At 40.5% G+C, this 26,493-nt stretch overlaps 1 protein-coding gene across 1 annotated transcript; it reads right to left on the bottom strand.

The window, feature by feature from the left end:
* Positions 1 to 1,737: 1,737 nt before the first annotated feature.
* On the bottom strand, positions 1,738 to 26,092 carry SH2D4B (SH2 domain containing 4B). The gene is made up of 8 exons (XM_053449884.1): positions 25,909 to 26,092; positions 21,629 to 21,788; positions 21,319 to 21,466; positions 14,039 to 14,186; positions 13,116 to 13,326; positions 12,490 to 12,617; positions 2,937 to 3,157; positions 1,738 to 2,134 (listed from the first exon to the last, which is right to left on the bottom strand). The coding sequence occupies exons 1-8, from the start codon at positions 26,090 to 26,092 to the stop codon at positions 2,042 to 2,044; spliced, it is 1,293 nt and encodes a 430-aa protein (XP_053305859.1). The 3' UTR covers positions 1,738 to 2,041.
* Between the last annotated feature and the right edge of the window lie 401 nt (positions 26,093 to 26,493).

The following is a 26,493-nucleotide window of genomic DNA, read 5'->3' as shown; positions in this document are numbered from 1 at the left end:
AATTCAATTTTTGTGACTGAGAGAATGGCCTCCCAGCAGAGGTGGTAGAGGGCAATACAGTGAGGGTATTAAACACGCATGGGGTAGGCATACGGCTCCTGAATCTAAGATGAGACCAACGACTGATTAAGGCCGACGGGGCCAGCAGTTTCGAGGTAGAAAACAAGTTTTTTTTTACAATTTATAAATGTACTGTTTTATAAATGCCTGCGACATGATCCATCGTGATTGATTTGTTTTGGAAATCAGCAGAACGGCATAAAAATCAAATTCATGTTTCCAAAAAGGACCGGCGACGGTTAAGAGCCGTTAATTACATCGAGTGATTCCTAAACATCGTCGAGGATTCTCAAAGGGTCTTTTAATTGAGATCATTTATAGCTCAGAGCAAAAAAAAAAATCCTCACGACAGCTTTATACAGAAAGCCTGCGGCAAATGTCATAGAGATTAAAAATTCCAACAAAAGATTAACATTTACGAATCCATTCTTCATCATCATCATCATCATTATTATCATTATCATCATATTATTATTATTATTATTATTATTTTTATATTTATTTATAAAGTTATATATTTATATTGTTGTTATAATTTTCATTTTTATGTTGTATATGTTTATAAATGTATTATTATTATTATTATTATTATTATGTTTATTTTCATATATTTAATTATAAATATAGTTATATATTTATATTGTTATTATTATATTTTACATTTTTATGTTGCATATGTTTATACATTTATTATTATTATTATTATATTTATTTATAAAGTTATATATTTATATTGTTGTTATAATTTTCATTTTTATGTTGTATATGTTTATAAATGTATTATTATTATTATTATTATTATTATGTTTATTTTCATATATTTAATTATAAATATAGTTATATATTTATATTGTTATTATTATATTTTACATTTTTATGTTGCATATGTTTATACATTTATTATTATTATTATTATTTTTTATATATACTTACTTATAAATATAGTTATATATTTATATTGTTATTATTATATTTTACATTTTTATGTTGTATATGTTTATACATTTATTATTATTATTATTATTATGTTTATTTTTATATATTTATTTATAAATATAGTTATATATTTATAATGTTATTATTATATTTTACATTTTGATGTTGTATTATTATTATTATTATTATGTTTATTATTATTATTATTATTATTATTATTATGTTTATTATTATTATTATTATATTTCTTTTTATATATTTATTTATAAATATAGTTATATATTTATAATGTTATTATTATATTTTACATTTTTATGTTGTATTATTATTATTATGTTTATCATTATCATTATTATTATTATTATTATTATTTTTCCTTTTATATATTTATTTATAAATATAGTTATATATTTATATTGTTATTATTATATTTACTTGCCTGCTATGCATCCCCTTCATAGTGGGTACTCACCTGGATAAATGTAAGGGACTATCTTACTCTGGAGAAGCTACGATTGATGGCTTGATGTGGTAGAGCCAGCATTTTATCATCAATTTCCTTTCTCCTCCTCCCATCCTGAAAAAAGGCTGCTTGAACCAACCAGCAGCTTAACTATAAATTAGAGTTAACTCAATGGGGAGGAATAATCATACAGATCCCGAGAACATGCCTTGCATAAAATAAATATATTTTAAAAAACAATACCAGTGCTTAATGTCTGTTTTTATTGTAGAATATATTCACAAAATGTTCCCTCAAAAGCCGTCATATTAACAATAAAAAGCATATAACAAAAGAAATAAAAATCGGGGGAAAAAGCTTTGAATCAAGGACTTCAAATTTCTTCATTATTGACACTCCACAAATATTTATGATTAAGCGTGAGCAACATCAAGTGCTATCGAGATTGTGCTACCATGGTTTTATCTATCAGATGCTCCCCGCGTATTCAGATGCTCCCCGTCGTCTTCCTTTGCTCGGTTTTACTAGAGTTAAGAGAGTAATCGGTCACTGACCACCCACTGGTATCATTTCTGATGAAGGTCAGTCAAATAACATGGTGTAATCGGGTGGACTCTTGACCTGTCCGCATGGCTCCACCAGCAGTTCTCCGCCTGTGCTTGTGATGACCTCCTCCTGCGAAGATGAATAAGTTATATTGTTAATTCTTCGTGGAATCTGATGGGAAATCGAGCTAACAAAATGTGAAATACACAAATTTGAGCAATTTTATCAATTACTTTTCAGAAGAACTAGAAGAGCATTTTTGAGGATCCACCTAAATGATCCAAGTACTCCATACTGTAGGGTCCATCTAGACTACCAAGTACAAGGAGGACACTTTATTAGTAATCGAGTTTCTTTTGAGTTCCTAGTGACAGCAAGCAAGGATTTAACTCTAGAAGTGCCTGGCTGTAGAAACTACCAAAGGGGAAGACTCATTTTAGGATGGCTCAGTTCTAACTTGGTCTCCATTTTTGACAAGTCTGACCAAGCCACACATTAGGCTTAACATATCGGGGTATGCATCATCCTGAATACAAGACGAGACCAAGGACGGAATAATGTTTAAGGTTTGTACACCAAAATGGACGGACAATATTGGTCAAATGGTTCATCTCTGCCGTGAAATTCCATGTTTTGAAGGCCACATTAGCTTAGATAGAGATTATTACATAAAGGATTCTTGCGTTGTGATCTGGAACAGCATAAGATCTGTTATTGTCTATTTTCTTGGCCTCCATCCCACCTATTGGTTGGGTTCACCCAAATATTTTCGTATCTTGGCTTTCTTTGAAGGTCGATATACCGTTGCTATGTTGACACCTTCAGCAGATATTTCCGTTCCATGGACAACTTAGTTATATATCAAGTACTCTGATGGGTTAAGCTGTTTCTCTGTCATACAATTTTTAAGGACCCAACAGCGCCGTAATACCTTGTGGAAGTCAACGAGGTCTGTGAGTGTGGCATGTCTGTTTGGGTCCACACCCAGGAAGCTGTAGTAATCACCCGACGCGTCCACCAAGAAATGTTTGAATCCGGACTGCTGGCGGTAAGACAGGGCGTAACCCCAGATTTTTTCACTGACTCGGACGAGGAAGGAACCTTCCGGCTTGTTCTTCAACAGTTCTTCTGCATTTTCACGACTAATAATTCCTGAAAAGCAACGAAAGAAAAAACTTGGAGCAACACAAGAACATACAATGAGGACCATTTCTACGAGTCTCTGGTTCTAACTGATTCTGTGTAGGGCCTTGTCATGAAGATCTTAAGGAGCGAGTGCCAATGGAAAGTCCCCACCTTGAGCATAAGCCCCAGCGCTGTATACAGTAATATAACCCCTAGCAATGTATACAGTAATATAACCCTCAGCACTTTATGGCAATGCTAATGAAGTCCATTCCTCCATAGACTTTCGATAGTCAGAGAGTCCGACTGTGTGATTGAGCCAATTTCTTGTTCCCCACAGGCAGTATGTTTTTTAAGGAAATTTTGTAGCACAGAATCATATATTTCGGCGAGGAGAGCGCCGCGGCGCCGCTGCGCTCCCTGCTAGTGTGGAATTTATTAATAAACCCTGAAATATATTAATGTTACTATGATGCAGAGTAAATTATGTATGTTGCATTTAGATCAAGTTCAACAGCTTTTATTAAACAAAGACCTAAAATTAACTTAATCTACCCCGAGGCGTGAATTCCCATTACAACATATTTACATTCCAGAAATTCTATGGGTCCTCGTAGAATTCAGTTCTTTTTTTTCTATCAAAAATCACAGTTTTGTTATTGTTTCAATATCGTCCGGTTTTGTTCTCTTTTAAGAATCGAAATCATACTGATTTTCGTTCTTTTGTTAATGGTGGATGGATTATCCTCACCTTGAGGAAACTGGTAACTGAAATCAAGGGCCGGAATAACAATGGGGCAAAAGGGGGCAATTGTTCCACAGGGTAAATGGGCTCATTTATATATTTCCCTGCGTTTCACAACAAGAACACAATACTTGTAGTGCCAAGATGGGGTCTTTAAACGCCACACTCCCTGCACTCCCTGCCCTTTTCCACTTTAAATAGGGGTGTTTCCCGCGATGACAGCAGGAATGCCCACTGATGGCAGAGTGAATGCCACTGGCTTCAGCGAGACCGCCCACCGAGGTCAGCGGGACCACCCACCGACCTCAGCTTGATCGCCCACCAACGTCAACGGGCCATTTGGCAACATCAGCAAGTCTGCCCACTGACCTCAGCTTGACCTCCCACTGACGTCAGCGGACTGCCCACCGACGTCAGTGTGACTTCCCACTGACATCAGTGGTCACTCCTGGCCGCGTCCCCCAAAGGCAAGCTCTCAGTAGCCAGAGCAGACAAGTTCCCAGGTATGCAGATGAGGACGCACTTGGTCTTTAAGTAGGGGTAATTACAAAGAAACTGAAAGACTCCTAGCATCCTGTCATGTGACAGGATTGGCCAGTAAGAAGCTCCTTTTGTAGTCACATGGTACAGTCAGTAAGCGTAGGAGATGCAGGGCTCTCTGCTTGGAAGGAAAAGTCAAGGCTCAGAGATACTTTGTGCAGACAGGAGGTCCATTCTAACCTAGTCGCGATCTGCCCCTGACTGGACTCCAGAGGCTTCACAAATAGAACCCCAGACAAGAAGCTCCTTTGGTACCCCACAAACACACCATATCTTTTTTATGGGCATAGATCTCTTATTCACATCCCTCATGCGTCGTGGAGGCTTCGACTGCACCGTTGACTTCTACTCGTTGGGGCAACTTCTATAGCGACTATTGTTTAAATCCCTGTATTAGCCTCTACCACCTCTGTTTGGAGGCTGTTCCACCTACCCACCTCCATCTCAGTCTCCTGGAAGCTCTCCAAGTAAGTAAATCCACCCCAAACCTTTGCTGTAACTATTGCCCTATGGTTAGATCCCTCTTCCAACCTCTTACATGTTCCATCTGCCTCTTGTATGACACGTATCCTCAATTTATCTAACAGCAATCGGGTCAGCGAGCGACCGAGGCTCCTCCAAACCCGCTTTATCTTTAAGGTTCAGGAATTCAGATTAAAAAAAAAAATCTTGACAGCGGCAAAACTCAGAGCAATTAACATGTTGAAGGAAGGCCGACATTATTTGCATACTTTTTTGCCGATCGGCCGCCTCATTACCCAGCTCTGCGTCTAAGTGTAAAAACAGTCATTAACCTAACACACCGGTGGTCTCTTTACCGCGTTCCGTTCCGCGCACACGAGCAGAAATCAGCCTCTTAATTTGTGACATCGTCTTATTAAGGTTGGTGTCAAAGATCACGTCGTAATTAACTCCCATGGAAAAAAAGAGAGGGAAAAAAAGAATGTTTTCGGGAAAAAAAATATATACCATGAGGCAATTACCATGTGGCTTTATTCACATGCGCGATTTTATAATTAGTTTCTTGACAGATGAAACTATAGAGGGGGGGCGAGGAAAGAATAAGGGAGGACGATTAAAGATTTAGTAATAGAAAATTCAGAACAGGTTGAGTTCTAATTCAAGAGGACCTCACAAAAAACCAAGTGTCCCTGTGTTTAGCTTGGCCAGTCCCTCTCCCAAAGCCCTGCTCCCCTCTATACACCTCTTTCAGACCGTGATGGCCCTCTTTCCTCCTCTGATACCTCTCTGTCCTCACCTGACGCCCCTCTTTTCTAGACGCTCGTAATGTTCGCTGGGTATGAGGGTATCACAAGGTTCTACAGGCTGTGGCCTTTCGGCCTCCTGCCTCTCCCTGAAGACTTCGATGGTCCATCTCATAGCACTCTTGTAGTAGATGGAAGAGGGTGGCGTATCCCTCAGAAGGTTTCGGAATCCGGTTTTCCCTATGGCTTTTCGAGCATGTTTTTGGTCACCCCTCCCCATACTTCTTCACCTGGATAAAGTAGAAGCACCAGAACCAGCAAAAAATCAGTAGGACCCAAGTCCAGCTAAAGCTTTGCCCAAAGCCAAGCCTCTAATCCAGAGCTGTGCCTCCAATGCTAAACCAAGCGGAAATGTTGGCCGGCATGAGACAAGAGGACCAGAAGAATTACGTTCATCTAGGCGCTTCGATCTTGTTGTCAACCAAAGTCAACCAAAGATCTGAGCTTCCCTGGAGATAAAACAGTCCCTTAAAGCAGTCATGGTGACGCTTTTTGGATTCCTCCATCCAAAAAGTTCCATCGGTTTCCTTCTGAACTAAGTAAAGCAAAAATATTCACAAAATGTACTATTTACCCAAAAACTTTAATAGAAAAACAAATCTACAAAATGATGTCTCTGGATTCTCCAGGGCAGGAAGATCCACCTGAAAGAAAATGTGGAATTAGATTAGCGTAAACACTAATGTCTTCTAAAAAAAGGATTCTCCAAGCTCCGTAAGAAGTAGTTATCCACAAACCTCGGATTAGTGTAAGCGTGCAGATCGGAGACATGATGTTTGTGACAAAAGCTCACATTATTCAATCTAATTTTCATAAAACGAGCTAGTGGAGGTTCTTTCATGATGAGATATAAATCCCGCGTTTGATTGATGTTCTTGTTAGATCATTAGACGCGGCGTGAACATGGAAATCTCAGAGGTAAGAATAATGAATATACGAGATGAGGAAGAGGCAGGCACATCCGTCGTGTCAGCTGGTGTCCTTCGGAACGTCCTTGAACTACACAATTAACAACCGTTCCATTTAGAACGTGTTGGTTGATGGACGCCGTGGATTCTCACATGGTTAATCCCGCCGTGGCTTAAGAAGGATACTAATACAACATCAGATAAATAATAGATCTTGGTCAGCGTGAAGTCTTATTCACCACTTCTGACCCATTTACTTCTTCCGTAGATCATGTGTTAAATGGAAGGTGTCGATGCCTGAAATAGCCATCCTCTTGATGCTTCTGAAGGCACCAGTGCTGGTCTGTTGAGTTGGTAGACACAGAAGGAGTGAAGGAGGCACGAGAATAATCAGTTCACTAACAAAAAAAAAACTCTAGCTCGTCAACAAATACATAACCCCAACCTAGAAACGACTTAGAAACATTTATTTTCCAAGGAGACCTCAATGTTCCCTCTTCCTGATCTCACTGGACACGATGAAGACCATACCCAAGTGAGCTTCTCCACAAGGTCAACTCATGAATGCTTTAGTATTTGTGCTCAGAGAACAAAATGTTAAGCTCTTTAGTGAGCCAACAGGCTTTTCCCCAGTTATCTCCTTTCTGAACATATCATCTAGGTCAGGAGTGTCCAACCTGCAGCCCTCCAGCTACTGCAGGACTACATCTCCCATACTTCTCAGCCAGATCCTTAGCTGATAGCATTATGGGAGATGTAGTTCTGCACCAGCTGGAGGGCCGCAGGTTGGACACCCTTGATCTAGGTGGTCTTCAAGAACGTTCCCGTCTTTCATCACAGTTGGAAAACCAGTATCACCATTAGCCATCAACCCCCAACGAGACTGGGATCAAAACGACCTCCACAAAAAAACATACATTGAAGGGGGAAAAAAAGTAAAAAAAAATTGATGTTAATGAAGCTGACCAAAACCTAAAAGAAATATTCAAATGGCCGTCATTCGTTTCGCGAGACATCCCATTATTTCTGATAACAGAGCCTTTTTACGAGGTGTAGAGATGAACACGTTCATAAGTGGGAGAAAGACATTAGTTTTGTGCACAGATTACGAGGCAAACCCTTGACTTTTAGAACGACCTGATCTTAACCAACAAATTCCACCTAATTATTGGTTTACGGCCTCGACTCCGGCTACCGCGACTCTATAATGACTTAAATTAACAAACAAATAGCTTCGAGCTCAGAGTCTTCCCGAAAGAATAAACAGTACGCGTTCTTAACGGAATGCTCAATTTGTCTCTTAGAATGTTCGCGTCCCCTTAAGACTTCAATTTTCCACGCACCAATTATCTCATGCCATTTAAGATCTTCAGGTGGCCGAATCAAGGATGGGTTTCTCCAAATTAGAAACTCGGCTCAAGGGTTATATTTCTTCGAAATCATTGATAGGGTCCAAAAATTGGAAAGAAAAAGAAATGGAGACTATGCCGTGGACGAGGGTCGGCAAAGAACCCTTTATGAATCGCTCTCGTCGGCCGTGTCACTTACAAATGGGCTAAAGAGGTCCATTGGGGACTATTTATCTTCAAGAATACTTGTTCAAGGAACCAAGGAGATTATCAATGTTGTTATGTAGCGCAAATCCGTTAGAGATGCTATTAAGGAGCTATTTATAAAGGGTTAATGTATAAAGGAAACGCAAATGAGTCTTAAGGCTTGGGTTTAACCGTTCGTTTATGTGACCTAGGCTTAGAAGACAAATAGAGACTTGTCTATGGCGGAAGAGAAGCCACCTGCCCCGATTCTCCTCGTTTTCAAAGCAGATCCGTATTTCTACATTCATTTTTTTGAACATACCTGGGAACGGTGGGGTTCAGCCCATGGGTACCCCAATCTCATATCTATATGAAGCAATCAGAAAACGTTGGGCGTTAAAGACTTTCCTTGAAGTTTTGGGGGTCAAACCATATGAAGGGTGAACAATGCCTTCGGTCCTACAGCCGAAAATCTGCCTAGCGATTAGCAAACACTTTCAGAAGATGAGGGGTTAAACCTTGAAATAAATGGAAATTACCAATAAATAACCAGTAAATACTAAAAAAAATATCTAAAAAAAAAAAGTAAAAAATTGTCGAAAAACAAATAGGAAGCTCTCTTTTTTTTGTGCTTCTGAAAAGTTACAAAATGAACCTAAAGTTTGGGAAAAAAGGTAAACCAATTAAATTCTAAACGTGATGTGTGATATCTGGTTGGCGTACGAAACTCGTTGGTTTTTTTTCCCCCGTAATTGAGAAGGATGGCTCAGTTTTAGTCGTAATCTGGAATTCGCAGCTACGGCCTTTGGCTGGGTTTTCCATCATGAGACAATGCTATCAGGAGGCAGCCGGGTCTAAACCAGACTCGGTGTATTATCAGACCTCCGCATTCGGCGCTTTTGACATTCATCCAGCTTCCAAAAAGACGCGAGGGGCGAGAATCCTCGTTTGGTGCCAAACTATGATACGCTAGAACACTTCACATTCTAACAGGAAGACTTTCACACAGGGATTATTATACCATCGCTGTTGGTTTTTCGTATCGGCATCTCTCTCGACAAAATGAGCCATGGAGGGACACGTCTCAACAAGGCAAATGATACATTTGGATAAGAGAATTTGTTAAATCTTCTCAAATGTTCAGCTTGATCCTTGAGAACCGCGTTGTAGGACCCATCGGAAGTAGACACTAGAGGTCCCGCTTCCCACCAAGACACCAAAGAACGAGGTTGGAAGGTGAGGATGATAGCTTCATGGTTAGCCTTGGAATTCCTTAGGGTCTGGTCATACTTATGTCACTGGCGTCCACTACGACATGCTGAAGAAACCATGTTGGAGGTACCATCTTCAAGCTCAGTCTACGAAGTCACTTACATGGTGGGACGGCCCCTTCTAACCTGGCATCTGTCCTACAGGGGGTTGCAGTGGCCTACAGTATGCCCCTGATATTGGAGCTCCATTGAATTAAATATACGTAAAGATTTTCTTTGACTTCAGACATGAGGTCCTGGCCGGGCCAAGAGTTGAGAAGAAGTCCCCATATTTCGCGTCAATAATAAATACATTTATTAGCTTAAACTAGCTGCGGAAACTCAACTCAAATTGTTAGATCTCTTATTTTTTTTCATCTTATTTAATGGCCGTCAGTGCTGGAGCCTTGTTGGGTTGAAACTCTATCACAGAAGCAGATGTCCACCTAAAGGACAGATTAATAGTTAATAGCTACTGTTGCTCAGCGGCATTAGTTAAAACCTTTTAAGAGCTATTCAAAATCTAGCCAGGAATGCTAAGTTTCCATAGCGCGGAAAATCCAACCCCCACCACCCCCACCACCCCCACCGCCAAGAAGTTAAAGTTTTACAAAGAGGTTTCGTTTTACATTGTTCCGAGCTCAACATCAGACGTGTCAATGAAACAATAAAAAGAGCAAGCATGTGACATAAGTATTATGGAGAGCTTTAAAAAAAAATACTATTTTCGCACTGGTAATTAGCCAATTTGCGTGAATAATTTAGAACAGTCCGACGGTCTGGTTTCAAAGCGTTGGCGACTCGGTTGCCTTTTTTTTTTTGTGTCCCTCTATCTGCTCTTCGGTTCACGTTACCACCCTGCGATTTTCCACTCTCTTTGTTATGGTGATGAAGTTCTAATTCGCTTGGTGTGCTTTGCTAATAACTTCTCTTTACAGATACCAGCAAAGCAGGCCGTAATGAGAAAACAGCTAATAAAAGCTGATGAACTGTAGCAATTACTAACGGCTACTGTCCTAAAACCAGACAGATTATTCATTTATTGACCGATAGCTCCGAGCTACCAACAACAAAATGTTAAAGGGACAATCGTACATCTAGATTTTCACACTCATATCACGTAAAAACGCTTTCTTATTCTCCCAGTGTCCTGTAGGGTGCGCTGTGTTCTTAATGGGTCAAGGTCTTCTCTATGGTTAGTCCAGAAACCTACATCTGTCTATCTTAACTCATCAAATGACTTGGAGACTTTATGGCAACCCCTACATTGTTCCCCTGGTACTGTGGCCCCTTGTTGTTTCTGTCCATAGTCTTTGTTACCATTTGTGTAGTGGTTTTAGAGTTGGCTCTTCTTGATGTCAACAAAGTAGCGGTGGGCAAAAAATAGTGTCCAGAGGATGCCTGAAGTTTCCACGGCGGCCGGTTACATCACATAATGTGATATGACATCACAACCCAAATAGCTTGAGTTGTATAGAGCTGTTGCATGTGTTGTGGTGTCACCCAGCAGATATTCAAGGTTTCCTAAGAGTTGATGTTCCCATAACAGTAAAAATGGCATGGGGGGTCAAGAATACATCTACAAAAAGAAAATTTGGGCCTTTGCCAAGTTCTACAGGAGACCCTGGGGTCAGTTTAGTTCCCATGAGATGGAAACTCTGTGGCCATTTTGATTTATGTGTTATAGAGGTTCCAGGGTCAACTTTCTCAACAGTCTTGGTGTGTCTGGATTCATGGATTTTTATTTATTTGTTGACTTAACTTTAGAGGACATCCTGTTTCTTTAAGTCCAAGCCCATCCATGGGAAATGGGCTGGAATATTGCTGTAGATCCTGAGAACAGGAAGTTAAGATGGCCGCTCCAATGGGGTGCTCATAAAGTGGGCGTTCAGATATATTTATTGCCCATTTTATTCTATAAACATAATTTTGTGGGTTTTGTGGGATTTAATTTTTAAAAAAAGCCAAGTTTTTTTTTTTTGGGAATAAAGATGGATGAAATATAACTTGCAGGTAGCTATGAGTCGAAAATTATATTTATAAATACAATTCTGCGTTTAGCTTTGAAAACAATGGGTTAATGGAAAAGATGTCATTGGGGCAGACGTGTAAAGGCGTGAAGAGCGCGAAGACGTTAAAGAGTTTTGGGTTTCGTAAACTTGGGTCACAGGATATGGTTGGCCGAGATATGCCTTTCCTGGTTGGAAACGGCACCTTATCTCGAGGATTCTGTTATTCTTCTAACACCTCTGTACTGGCAAGCCGACCTGTCCCTGGCGTCTTTTTGTAGTGACATGTAATATGCGGAGAAGACGGCCTAGGAACTTGTAGGAATGGGTAGGGTGACAAACACTATCCTGGCCATACCTTTTTATGCTTTGATCGTTCCGCTGAAGTGAGAGTCTTAAGAAGGTTCCCACGACTTTTATAAACAACTCAAAGAACCCAAGCAGAAAGGAACCTTGGTGGCCCCATCACTCCTTTACTTTGAAGGAGATCTTCAAGATTCAAGAGTATTTCCATTATACAAATACATAACTGTTTATTCATCCAAGGAAGAAAGGTCTCTGGTTATATCCTATCATCAGCAGATCATCCATTCTGAACCACCCCGAACTAGCTGACCCTACATAATGTGCTTGCCATAACCCCTCGCTGGTCAAAGAGGACCTCCGGTTACCTTACCTGAGCATTTATGGAAAAAATTAAACCATGCAAGTGAGGAGGATGGAGATTGAGGAACTGGATAACACTTGGTTACTAATGGAAAGGCCTTGGATAGACAATGTAGGCAATGTACCCTAGAATTCTAATTAAATAAATGGTCAGTTTTGTAAGGTTCCAAGGCATATGACCTGCCTTTTTCTAATTGTCCAAGAATTCAGGTTCTTCAAAGTAAGACAAAGGCAGGTCTGTTGAGGACCATCAGAAACGTTGGGTTAAAGGTTACCAACCCCTTCACAAAGGCCAGTCAGCATAATCTTTGACTAAAAATTTGACGTAAAGATTCTTTTAAAACAAGGTTCTACTTCAAAGGTCAAGGTGACTAATGAAGAACCTTCAGAAGATGATGCATGGCACTACAGAAATATAAAAATGAAAATGGGCAACGTTACCATGAAACCATAATGCGATGTTCCCGGTGGTCTTATCAATACCAGCCCGTCGCGGGATTTGCTCTTCTTTAAACCAACGAATGATAACGTCCCTTGAGGTTGGACGAGGTGGTCTCCCCCATTGTTTCCTTTTAAAAAAAAAGGACAAGAGTTTAAAGAAGAAGCAGGACAGTTTCTCGAGTTAACTATATGGACGGGTTAGAACATTGAAAGCCCACAATTCCCTTGACCTCCCCTTGACTGGCTGTAGACCAACCGCTCAGGTCATGAAAGATTTTAACTGATGGCGAATCAGGTACATCGGAGGTCCTGTAGGAGCATTTTTGAGATGGAATTGATTAAATATTTTCATGACTATATGCAACTGTTGTAAAAAATGGTAAAATTACAAAACCGAGAAGATCCAAGATGTCTTCAACTGGCTGCCATCTTGGCATGGTTGAAAAATAGATATGGGTGTCTAAGTGGGTTCGTCAAGTCAACTCAAGCTGAACTCATGAGGTGTAGACGAATGCCAGCCTCTTCCAAAAGTTTTGGACACACAGGAGTACATTGCTCTTTCCATGGTGGATCAGACCAGCTTGGCAACCTCTAGTGATAGCCGAAATATATGACAAAGAACTCACCCAGCTGGCACCTGGGGTCTGATGAGTGGGTGCACCAGGGTGTTTTCTTGATTAGATTCCTGGACGTTATTCCAGATGGTGCCCTGAAATAGGTTACTGAGACCAGCCACCTTTCCCTTCTGTATGGCACGTAAGGACTGACGATGGTATTCGACCCGAGCTCGCCGTGCCTTGTGCTTACGATCCTCGTCTGCTGCCTTCGACTTGCGTACTGCAAATCACATAGCCAAGCAATTAGAGCAGTAAGTAATGGCGGCCGTCAGCACAATAGCATGTTAGTTAGCTACACAATACCACATGTGCCAAGTGCCCCTGTTTCATTTGATCAGTCCCTGTTCCGAAATCCGTGCGCCCTGGTGTTAATTTCTTTTGTATGATCAGCAAACAAACCTCAGAAGATCTGCTACTTTATTCTCTCCTCTGTAGGTTTAATCGCATAAAAACAACACAGAAACATTTAAGAAGCTTCGTAAGCATTTGTAGCAACAACCTATCGGTGCTTGCTTTTGTGTCACATGATAATTCAGTGGTCCCGACAAAAATGTAAGTTTTTTTTTTAATTATACCCACCCATTCTACAGGCCACATGATGGTGGTAGAAGCGGGATAAGGACCGTGAGCCTCCCCTATTTGTTCATTATTCTCTATATCCCACCATACATGTGATGGGGGTAGCAACAGAGGGTGCCGTAGCCTCGATCTTCTAGCTCTAAACGGGGAATGGTCAAAATGAGGCAAAGATGAGGCACTTCACAGGTGGAATGCCCCATCACATCATGGCGTTGCCCATTTAAAGCAGGCTAAAGTGGTTCTGGAACCTGTCTTTCCATCTAACCATCTGTTGGTAGATGTGAGCACGCCCTTGTGGACAGTTTGAGTACTGCAGTACATGGAGATAGAATCACCCGCTTAATAGAACTTACACTGTTCCTGCCATTGTTCCTCCTCATTTTCATTCTTCTGACTCTGCTGTTGCGCCCTCTTGAGACTCAAATAGAGTTCTTTCGCACGAAGTTCCTCTCGCTGACGGATCTGTTCCTCTCCTTTCCGCCGTTCTTCTTCTTCTCTTCTCTGGCTCCAAACATAAATAGATTAATTATATTAGATCACATGACAGATCACATGATAGCTGAGCATCAAAGTGTTTTTTTTCCCATGCTATATCCCAACTGAAATCCCTGCTTGAACACAGGTGACTCCATCCATAAGGATCATTTAGTCGCCAACATTAGCCAAGCAGGAACTTTTTTAAAGGGCTTTTAAAGGGTTAATTTAAAGTCTCGAGGTTAGATCATTTAGAATGTTCCCACATAAGGGTATTATTTCATCTGTCTGGGTCTCTAGGATACAGAAGCACTTTATTTTAGCTGAAATAATGAAAAAAATAATAAATAAAAAACTAAACATAAAAAAAAAATTATAACAATTATAAATAATTTAACAATTGCACTTTTTTTAACCTTAAACCCTTCAGGATTGTTTGCTTCTTTCAAAACTGTGAAGAATTTTTTTCATTTTTTTGTTGAAAAATCAACCTTTCAAACTAAACCATTTTAACTTTAGAAGCGACTCGACCGTCAAGGACGACAGGACAATAGCGTATTGTGAAGCGTATGAAGAATCCCGTCGATGAGGAAATGTACATTGTGGATATAGAACAAAAAAAATTAAGAAAACCGGTCATAGGAACATAGGATTTGACGACAGATTGGGCCAATTCAGTCCATCTCCTCTGCCCATTTCTTCTGATGTAAGGACTTGGACCTTAATCAGTCCTTGGTCTAGTGATGGTTCTTGCAGAGGACAATACTTCTGATTTATCTAGATGAATCTTTTTGCTTCCCCTGAAGACATTCTCCTAAATTTCTGATTCTTTTGAGCAGTAAGGAACTGCTCCCAGGATGGGATTCTGGTGCCTTGGTGGCTTTACCCAAGATGCTCTCATAAACCCATCCATTGACCAACACCCTACTCTAACTCTGCAAGGTCTCTCCTAAAGTTCCTTTGCTGGATGTCCCATGGAGAGGACACCAACCTTATCCCGTCGAGTACTCAACCACCCCTCCATTCTCTCTTTCTACATCACTTTTACTCAATTCCTTCCCTGGTTCCCGTTTCAAACTATTTACTAAAAAACTTCTCCATTTCCTTCGAAAAAAATCTTCTTTTTGAGGCAAATCTAATCCTCTTATGAACAGTTCTTTGGTTTGTTGGTCTTACCGGACTGTTTTCCACTGAATAGTCAAAATTGCGTGATGTATGACTTGTATTGTCCTGTGGAACGTGATGAAGCTATATGAATTAATAAATAATAATCTAAGAGCTAGAGCTAGACCTAGAGCTAGGCCTAAATGGATCTCCTCTACTCCACCACCCAAGGCAAACCAAGTTTCAGGACCAAGAACCAACATGATGGCATCAACCAAGTATGTCCATCAAACAATGGCATAGCCCAAGCTTAATGGTCCTCCAAAGCTTAATGGTCATCAAAGTCAACGAGGTCCTAGCTGACAGCTGTAGAGCCTAACGTTTGGGTCAACTGATTCCTGGGACATTTAGACTGTTGGGCTGTATGCAGTATGTCTTCTCTACATACTTTGCAAAGCTAATCTTCCCACCGCCTGCAGACGTTTCATTTCCCCAGTCTCTTTCGACGTGAACTTTGGGCCGCGAGCTCTCTGGCATTTTATGGCGAGACTTTAAAATAATGGAGAGCGCGTTAATGAATAGGTAAATTATAACGGGATTCTGGGGGAAAGCGCGAGTAGAACAGCACATTAGTTCGGCATGATTAACACGATTATAATGAACGCGAAATGAGATTGTAATGATGTGGAGTAGTAAGGAGTCATTGGAAGAGAAAGGAGAGGGCGGATGGAAGCTTTATGAGAGCTTTGTGTATCGCGTTCAGAATGTGGACTTCATTGTTAAAGCAATTAAGGCCTGGAATAAAGTGACCCTCAACAATACCCGATGATGCCTCATTTGTATTACTTAACACCCACATGTCCGCGGGAAACCGAAACACACAGAACCGGAAAAGATCATTCAATTCAAATTACGCCCAAAAAAAAAACCCCTCATTAATAACAATGAACATTTTTAGATGATAATGAGTTTAGAAGTTACGTTCTACCTGACTTTCATAAAAGAGAAGCAGGGATGTGGCTCACAAGACGTGGACAACTCAACTGTCGAGGATGGCCACCAACTCTCAAGGTTTTGATCTCAATCTCAGGGTCTCGGGCCGAAAGTGTAGATTCTCAGTTTTTCTTACCCCAGTCTCAGGGTCTTGGGGTGAATGGCGAGATTTCCCGGATCTTTATCTCAGTCTTGGGGGTCTCGGGTGGGGGGCGGATGGGCAGATTCTCAATGTTTTTATCCCTGCCTCAGGGTCTTGGGGCGAATGGGTAGATTCCCTGGGTGTTTAGCTCAGTCTTGGGGGTCTCAGGTGGGGGGGTATATTCTCAAGGTTTTTACCCCAGTCTGAAGGCCTCAGGATTTTGGGGCAGATTCTCAGGGTCACACAGTCTAGAGCCGACTGCTTCATATTCTTCTCTGATTCCAGTCTTAGTGCCATTTGGTGCCAGCGACTACCCTTTCTGATAGAATGTCTGATCCGTAGCCTCCTGTTTTAGAATTAGGGGCATCTTTGCACCGATAAAAACGCCGGAATTTGGTTTTATGTGAAAACTGCATATTCTCAAAATCGAGCGTCCAAAGTTACAGTTTGACTTTCCAGCCAGAAGGTTGAGTTAATTGGCGCCGGGGTCCGTTGGGGAGGCTCAAAGCCCGAATCCGATCCATGGGAATGGCCTTCTTCATAAATCTTTAGCAAATCAGCAAAAATATTGTATTTTTTTTTAATTAACCCCTTAAGGACAATGGGCGGTCCCTTAACCCATTGAAAACAATGCATTTTGAGCCCGTACATGTACAGGCTTTGTCATTAAGGGGTTAAGATGACACGAACGGGCATGTTAGAAGAACTGAAATATAGAAGTCGCATTGATGTTTGGGTTAATATTCGTATGGACTAAAATTGACCGGCCTTCCACTTTGAGAATTGCAAATTTCATTGATTTGCTGTAGAAAGCGTTTCAGCGACTGTACCAGAACGGACGTGCGCGGGCTACTAAAACGAGGAGGCTTGGCTCGAAACGAAGCAACTCAGCAAAATGTCTAAATGAGAAAACCCATAACGCAAGAGATAAGGCATTAAAGGTACGTGGCCTTTCGCTCGGCTTGACACACACCTAGAGCGGCGTTTTGTTAATAATTGTCTTACAACCCAATACATCATCGTTACTGTCTCGCCTTAATAATTTCGACTAATACTAATCCAATTTTGTGGTATTTTTCACCCAAATCTACAATTTATTTTAATAAAAAACCTACTTTCTTTGTTTAAGGGGCAACTGCCTGACTTGTCCTCCATCTATGTTGGAGAAACGTCTTCTGCTTGGTTTTCATGGTCAACAAAAGCCTGATGTTTTGTGTTTTTTTTCCCGTGGTTTGTTAGAAATGTCCTTTGGTGGAAGCCATTGGGAGCCAGTTGAGGACCAAGCTTAGATCCTTCACCTGGCGGTTTGTGAAGAGCTGTCCCTAGTTACCATCTCATTGCCATCCTATGCCAGGTCTTTGCAAGTTAAGTTCTTCTGGCGGCACTCGATCAAAATAACTCATAGAAAGTTCTTGTGCTTCTCTAATGGTTTTCATGGTCGACAAAGATGACTTTTTGCACATGGGCCAACAATTAAAACAGTCTAATGATTTTTTCTGTGGATTTCTAGTCGTTTGAAGCACCTTAAGGTCCCAGAGCAAGATCCTTCAGATCATGGGTCAAGATGTACCATCCCTACCATCTCATCTCCAACTAAGGCCACTTCCATGACATCACAAGTTCTCTGGGTGGCACTTAATGATCAAAATTAGTTATAACAAGTTCTTCTTCTTCTTCTTCTGCTTTCCTATTGGCTTTCATGGTTCAAGAAGACTACTTTGGCCAAAAATGCATAAGACAATATTTGAGCGTCAGTTGTTCAAAACAACTTGAGGTCTCAGAGGTGGGTCCTTCACCCCACACTCCAAAATCTTGAAGAAAGCCTAGAAAGGCTATTATACCCCCAAAAGGGGAGCCAACTCTACATTAACGCCCGTGGTTTTGGATGTTGAAAAGGCTTATATACGTGTGATGGTCAGGTGTCCACATACTTTTGGTCATATAGTGTTGCTTAGACCTATAATGCAATCTATTTTTGTCCTTCTCCAAATATATCAAAATAGGTCTCCGCCAGTTAAACGACAAAGAAATAATTTGCATAAATTTGGGGGGGTAAATGGCCTTTTAATAGATTTGACGTTTTTTTTAATGACGAGCTCTCTGCTTTAAATATGGTCAACTCATCATTTTTAGGAAGGAGGATTTGTGAGGTGTTAAATATTTTAGCATTTCTAAAGCATGCTCGTTAAATGTTCTGTGTATAATTCAAAGCTTGTGAATCGTTAATGAAGGCACGGTTCTCTGGGAACGGCTCACTGCGTTACAGATTTAGCAGTCGAAATGTAAAATGCCGGGAGCGTTGATAGAATTCGGGGTTAAAAAAAAAAATGGAGAAGGAACGACAGGGAAGAAGGTCAACTAAGGTTTGATTTTAGGTTGTAGAAATAGGTCGGAAGTTGAAAGGTTGGGTTGGACCATCTTGGACATTCTTGTGATGTTAACAAGCGAATAATTCACTCAATAATAACATTCCATGTGTAGAATGATTTGGAATGTTGGGACTTTGTATGGCGCTTACCCAAGGTAGGTAGTCCTGGTCATGGAAGGCAGCTACTGGTGGGTGAGGATAAAGGTATTGAGATGGTCATGGTGGTGATCCATTCCCAAGCCATAGCATTTCTAGGCATAGAAAGCTGAATTAATTAATTATGAGTAGTGTGTTGATGAGAGGCCACGTCAACTCTAGAGTCTAGGGTGAGCGTAGAGTCTAGAAGCCTATAGTGGCTGGTCCAGGGCTGGTGGAAGCTCTTCTACCACAAAACTCGGTGGGGATCGCTCTACTGGGAGATCAAGATCTCTGGAACAGCATTCCTCCTTGGGTTGGTTGGGGAGATCACCTTTTAACCGGCCCTTTTATACACTGCAGAGCACTGTGCCTAACCGGCACGGCCTTCATAGTCACCATACCCAGCACCACATATGTAGAATGTCATATCCCGAAGCCCAGCGCGGTATACGGTGGCCACAGAGGTAAGAGGTAGGGGTTGGCTGGCGCAAGACCCTGAGTCAGGCTCAGGGCAGCCTCCCCGGCGAGATTTGACCACAGGGAGAAACCATTCTGCTAGGGTACAAAAAAGCTGGGCCATACCACTTTCTGCTTTTCTGCTCTTGGGACTGTCCCAATAAATTTAAGCTGTTCGGCAAGTATGCATGCAATACACCCAATAGCCATTCTGAAATAGTATATATATTTTTTTCTGAACAATATAAATGAATCCAGATTAAAAGTGGCTTCGACTGCTGTATTGTTTCCAGATTAATTTTTTCCTTCTCAGAAAGCGGCAGTAGGCTGGCTGAGGGTTACGAGAGCTGCAATCCATCCATCGGAAAAAAAAACACAGTGGCGGAAGTCCTAATTCTAGAACAGCTGGAGATCCGATTGAAACCATCAAGGAATTAGCATGAAAATTAGACCCCTTTTTTTAGCCGACAGCAATATTTATTAATTAATTTATTTATTTATTTATTTTTCGACAAAAGGAGTTAATTTCACGCGAAAAAAAAAACCAAAAAACGTCATAATCCAATGGGAACGGGGAAAAAAAATGTACGTTTATCAAACGGGGTTACTGATTTATTTCGTTCCGAAAGGATTTGCAGACGTAATTACTGCAATACGTTGAAATCCATGACTTTAATTAAGAATGCGCGTTCCTCTCCGTTGGTTTTCGCGAAAAAAAAAAGACTGTACACGGGGAACAAATTAATTCTTATTTTTAGACCGTAGCGAATCCTGCCGTTTGCGTCAGGGGGTCACCGCGCGCGGCATTGATTGGCCGGCGTGTTTTTTTAACCGGAGCAGTAAGACTGTCGAGTGATTTATCAGAGGTCAAAGGGCCGGTTATAAAAAAAAAAAAAAAAAAAAAAAAATAATAATAATAATAAAAAAAAAAAGAGTGTTGTCGATTTATCCTGCTCAGCCATCGGGAAAAGCAATAGGGCCAGGTCTGCTACACGGCATTATGCGAGCGTGTAAACGCATTTGATAGATTAGTATGTAAATTCAGAATTTTACAGATTGCCGTTCGCATTTCTGCTAATTAGCAGCATTCTTTTTTTTTTCTACTATACAGAAATTGTGCTAGAAAATAAAAAAAGAGGAAAAATATACTTTTTTTTTTTTTTTTATTATTCTCCATTAAAATGAGAGGTTTTATAGGCCCGTTTTTCATCCGAGAGATTTTTATTCTTAAAGAAGGAAGAACTGATATTAAAGCGACGGCGTCCTAACACAAGATTCTATAGAATAGAAAATAAACCACGCGCACTCTAATAAAAAAATTAAAAAAATGCTATATTTATTAATCATATGACGTATGTTGGCAGCAAAACTAATTGTTATGCCCTGATGAAGGCCCCTTCATGGGTCGAAACCCGTAGCATTCTAATAAACAGCATTCTTTTTCTAATTGTAAGAGTGCGCGTGGTTTATTTTCTCTTGTTTCTGATCATTAGGAGGGTTTCCACGGCAAATACGTTTCGGTTTTTCATTAAATTCTGGTGCGCGCTCAAGCTTTTTACGTTTTATTAACACAAGATGATGTCTTAGACCACGCACACTCTTACAATTAAAAAATATATATTTTTTTTAATTAATGATGTGCGTTTTAGCCCGTGAAAGCGGCCGTCATTGTGGAGCAACAACAAAATATCAATGAAAAAAAAAATTATGATTAAAAAATGGCATTTTTATTTTAATTGGGAGAGTGTGCGTGAAAAAATAAGGGGAAAAAAGAGTTTGAAAATACTTATTTTTAGAAAATAAATAATTTTAGAAACAAATTTATTTAGAAACATTGTAAATGTTAAAAAAAATATATTCTAAAGATTTTTTTTTAGATTATTTATATAGAACGCTAATATATGGCCTGTAAATGGAAGAAAATGTATAAATATATATATTTTTATTTTTTTTCTCACCTTTAATTCTTCCTGGAACTTTTTCTCCAAGAGTTTCGCTGCCTTCCGATCTTCAATCTCCACTTTCCATTTCTCAGCCACAATTCTTGCTTTTTCTTTGGCCATGGCATCTCTGAACTTCTTCTCAATCTCGGCTTCTTTCTGCCTCCTTCAGCAAATCACAATAACGCAGCAGTGTTAACAATATTAACAGGTCAGACATGGGATATTTTGGGGTGACTTTCCCCAAAAAGTAGCAGAGGACCTGAAGTTTGACCATCTTCATTAAAGAATGAGGGATCTGCGCCATAGGGGGGTAACTGACTCTCACCATTCTTCTTCTGCCTCCTTCTGGGCTTGCTGTCTAGCTCGTTCTGCCATGAGCTCCTCACTAATTTGTTCATACGGCTTGTCTCCACGGGCTTCTCCCATAATCCAGACCCAAACGTCTCCATCCGCACCGCGCAGCCATTGAATATGTTTGGAGTTATCTAGATAAATAAAAAAAAAAAAAGTTTAGTGGTGTAGAGTCTAGAAGACTTAGCAGAAGATCCAGGGCCGGCGGCAGCTCTTCTACCACATAACTGGGTGGAGATCGCTCTACTGGGAGATCAAGATCCCTGGGGCACCATACCTCCTTGGCCTAAGTTTAGGCTTAGTCAACATCTCAGGACACATACTCTAAGAACGGATAACACACCCAGAACTTCTCCTCTATGCCTATGGAGACTAATCGTTTTTTGGTGGCCAACAATCCAGAAGAAGAATCGTGATGTCCACACTGGGTCGAAGTCCATGAATCTTGAGCATTGCCTGTCTCTTACCTCCATGAGACCACTGGTTGAAATCACTTCTAGTATAAGTGGGGCTTATGGAGGTAACCAGCTCTGTGGTAGAGTGAAGACACAGGGAGAACCACGTACTTACTTCTGACATCACATCTAAACACCTGACCTTCTAATTGTACATCGATGACCTCATGTCAGCTCCATCTATGACTTCCGCAATGCTTGACCCAAGGACCTTCTACTCAAGTGATGTGTCGGAAACAAATAGATGATTCTGTGATACATCAGATCGGTAGGCGGTTATCTGGTCGGAATCGACGCATCCCAGAGCCAACCTCTACATTTGGAACCCCTTCTTAAGCGTGATAGAATTGGCCTGAAGATCAGCCCCATTCGGCCCGTCTAGTCAGCCCGTTTTTCCTTAATCAGTCGTTGGTCTCGTCTTAGATTCAGGAGCCGTGTGCCTATCCCATGCATGTTTAATACCCTTGCTGTATTAACCTCTACCGCCTCTGCTGGGAGGCTGTTCCACTTATCTATCACTCTCTAATAAAGATTAAAAAAAGAACCGAGTCTTTTGGTTCTGCGTCTGGAATGTTAATATCATACAAAGTCGACATCAAGTAAAATCCAACAATCCCGTATGTGTGGCTGCCGGGTGTCCATTTGCATAGAAGGAATAAACGCAGAGGAGTCGCAGAGGAGGTGGAAATGAAGTCAGAATCCCTCGATGATGAACTGACCTCCGGCAAGGTGGAGGAACCTCAGCAATCATCTCGAGGCATTGATTAGTAAATCTTCCCCGTGTGCATAAATACATCAATTCTGACCACGGCCCCATCCCCCAGCCTGATAAATCACCGAATCCTGGATCATATCCTTTTTTTTAAATTGCTTCCATTAACCAAATTTACATTTTCTTTTATCGAAAGGGTGGTAGATAGGTGGAACAGCCTCCCAGTGGAGGAGGTAGATGCTAATACAGCGAGGGAACTTAAGCATATGGCTCCTGAAGATGCTGGTGGAGGTCTGAGTCTTTAAAAGCAGGCAGACTAGGGGGGCCGAATGTTGGATATCACATAAAGTTGGTGGCGGAAGTGGGATACTTGAAGACAATGCAGGCATACGGTAGCCATGACGGCAAATACAGGCAAAGTTTCCTGCGCCAGCTGCTGAGCGCCATTTTTTTTTTTATTTCCATCTGAAGAAGAGACCGCCGAGGTCCCCACACTGATACAATTTTTATCTTCTTTTTTTTTCTCTTCTCTATGTTGGCCCGATCTAAGGTATCGACTTCGAACAGGGACTTGGGTCTTTAACTATGGACCAAGTTACAGAGAGCTGTTTTAGTTCTCGGGGCGAGAGAAATGAGATACTCCTACAACGTGCGCGGCGGAGAGCTGTCAGAGGAGACACCTGCAGAGCCCGCCGCGCAGCTGTTCCCACCGAATGACTGCTGGGGGATCGCTTTGTTTCGTACGAGACGAGCCTTATGATGTTTAATCTGTACCAGCGGCAGGAGCTATTATTAGCCGTTCATTATTTATCGGGCGCCGTGTCTTGTCAGGCATGCGATCAATACGGATGAAAACGGGACTCGTTTCGAGCGCCGTACGGGGAGGGTAGATCGGCATTCTACTTTTGGGGAGGAATAAGACAGAGCCTAAAGATGAAAAAGGATATATATATGGCTCTGGAATGTGCTCCAGCACTCAAAGGGTTAAAGCGTCACTTAAAGAGGGGCGCACGCCGCGTGTAGAGCGCTCAGGGTTGATCTATACGATGTGCTAGCAGCATCACAAGGAAAGGGTAAAGAGCAAATAGCTTTTACATGTGTGTGCGTGGTCGGTGGCACAGTATGCAAATTAGCCAATGCAATTTGCATATGGGGCCGCATGCTGATTTCACATGTGAGAAGTATGACACATATATGGGTGAATACATGTATATTAAAACAAATGAGTGATAACATGCAATACACACGTGTTGTGGGGTTACTGATGTTTCTGGCATTCATGGGGTTAATTAAAAAAAAAAAACCTCATAGATCACCTTTAAAAAAAATGGTGAACGTGGTATACGATGGGAAAAGACCATAAGAAGGAGATGTATAGGTAAAGAGCCAAGAGGGTTTTTACGTGTTTTTGCACTATATGCAAATGAATTGATAGTAATTTGCATACGGGGCCGCATACGAGGCACAGAAGTAGAAAAAAAAATAGTTTATGGTAAAATAAATATTAATAGGCTAAAAAAAAATGAAGACTGTGGTCATATTAACAACATGCAATAAATACATGTTAATATGGGTTAATATGTCAGTGCCGACCACACATTTTTTTTCAATGTTTAACCCTTTCTTTGCCAGATCTATTAGAAAAAGTGATGCCACTGGTATAATTAAACGAGGCAGTAGTCTTGGGTGTAAATTGAGTTATAAAGGAGTTGGCTGCCCACAAATAATAATAATAATAATAATTATTATTATTATTACTATTATTATTATTATTACTATTATTATTATTATTACTATTATTACTATTATTATTACTACTATTATTATTATTATTATTACTATTATTATTACTACTATTATTATTATTATTATTACTATTATTATTACTACTTTTATTATTACTATTATTTTTATTACTAGTATTATTATTACTACTATTATTACTATTATTATTATTATTATTATTATTATTTACAGCACTACAGTATATGTTGGTGCTATAGAAATACACCATGTTTAAAAAATATTAAATCCCTAAACCCCAAATTGTTTTTGTTTTTCCATTATTATCCTTTTTGTCATTTTTTTCTCTTCTATTGGCTCTCTGAATACATCACTCCCATCACCCACAGCAAGCATATAGTATACGTTTGTCTCTGCCGGCAGATCGGCCCCACACGGCCCCCCCTTGGTGTTTGCTGTAAAGACTCAAACCTTAATCAGTCCTTGGTCTCGTCTTAGGAGTTTTACTTTACAGACAGTGTGGTGGATAAGTGGAGCGGCCTCCCAGCAGAGGAGGTAGAGGGTAACACAGGATCGGCATACGGCTCCTCCAGGGACTGATTAAGGTTTTTAGAGCAGGAAAAAACGGGTGATTAACCGTAATTCGCCTGCAAAACCCTGCTTCGGTTCAATAATAAGTCTTATTTATCAGTTTATATGGCGCTCTCATATGCCGTAGCCCTGTACAACGGCCACACCCACATTCTGATTGACACCTAGGAACTTTATCAAGGTAAGCGCACAACAAAAAGTTATATATATAGAATATAGAATATTCATTATTTTAAATAATGCATTTCATTTTAATAATTATTTATTTTAAAGGTGCGCACTGTCTCAACTTTTATTTCTTTTTATTATTATTTATTTATTTATTAAAATTAGGTAGAAAAATATTTCCTAAAAGATATGATTTTAGGCTGTTTAATGGAATCGATCGCTCACTGTGATGGGACAGAAACACTTAAAGACATAAAGGGATTTAACAAAGGACAGGAGGGAAGTTTGCTTCAAAGGAGGACAAATGTAAGACCGAGAGGCCAAGGTCTAAACTAGAGGGTCAGAGGCTGAGATGGAACGGTAGATAAGTGGAACAGCCTCCCAGCAGAGGTGGTAGAGAGTAATACAGTGAGGGGATTTAAACATGCATGGGATAGACATACGGCTCCTGAATCTAAGACGAGACCAACGACCGATTAAGGTTGGAGTCTTTACAGCAGGAGGGCAGACTAAACGGGGGCCGCCGGGGGCCGATCTGCCGGCGGATGCTGTGCTACTGTTCTAGAACACGAGAAAGGCACTTACTGTGCTGGAATTTGGCCTTGAGCTTCATCTTGGATTCTTCCTTATCCAAATTTGCGTCCCATTGTCTCCATCGTTTGATCTGCTCCTCTCTCATCTTGTAAAAGAGAATCTGCTTCTGCTCCTCATTCAGCTCGGCCAAGAGATCCGGGTCGATGTACATGTCGCGAAGAATTTGCTGGAGCATCGTGTTTCTAATGAGCCCTTGATTTAAATTTTTTTGATTTTTTTTTTTTTTAAATGAAATTTTTGAAAATTTTAGAAAAATTTTTTTTTTTTTTGTCGGTTAAAAAAATTCCAAAAATTTCCAAAAAATCTTTAAAAAAAAGAATATTTTATTTAGTCCGTCCACCAAAAATGTGACGGCATAATGGTTCTATCTTCCGGAACGTCAAAGGAAGAAAAAAAATTGCATTCAGAATTATAGAATTTATAAAAAAAAAAAAAAAAAAAGTTTTATGTGATTGGACGATGAAAAGTATCCAAAAGGAAAAAAAAAAAGGGGGGTTCTCGCCTGAGACGTTTTAAGGGACCCGGCGAAGGAATACGGTAACTACCGCCGTCTCCGTTACGACTGGCTTGTCTCTG

This window comes from Spea bombifrons, chromosome 11 (assembly GCF_027358695.1).
Source record: "Spea bombifrons isolate aSpeBom1 chromosome 11, aSpeBom1.2.pri, whole genome shotgun sequence".
Lineage (NCBI taxonomy): Eukaryota > Metazoa > Chordata > Amphibia > Anura > Pelobatidae > Spea > Spea bombifrons.
Note: the sequence above shows the minus strand (reverse complement) of the source record. Positions and strands in the feature narration are given on the sequence as shown.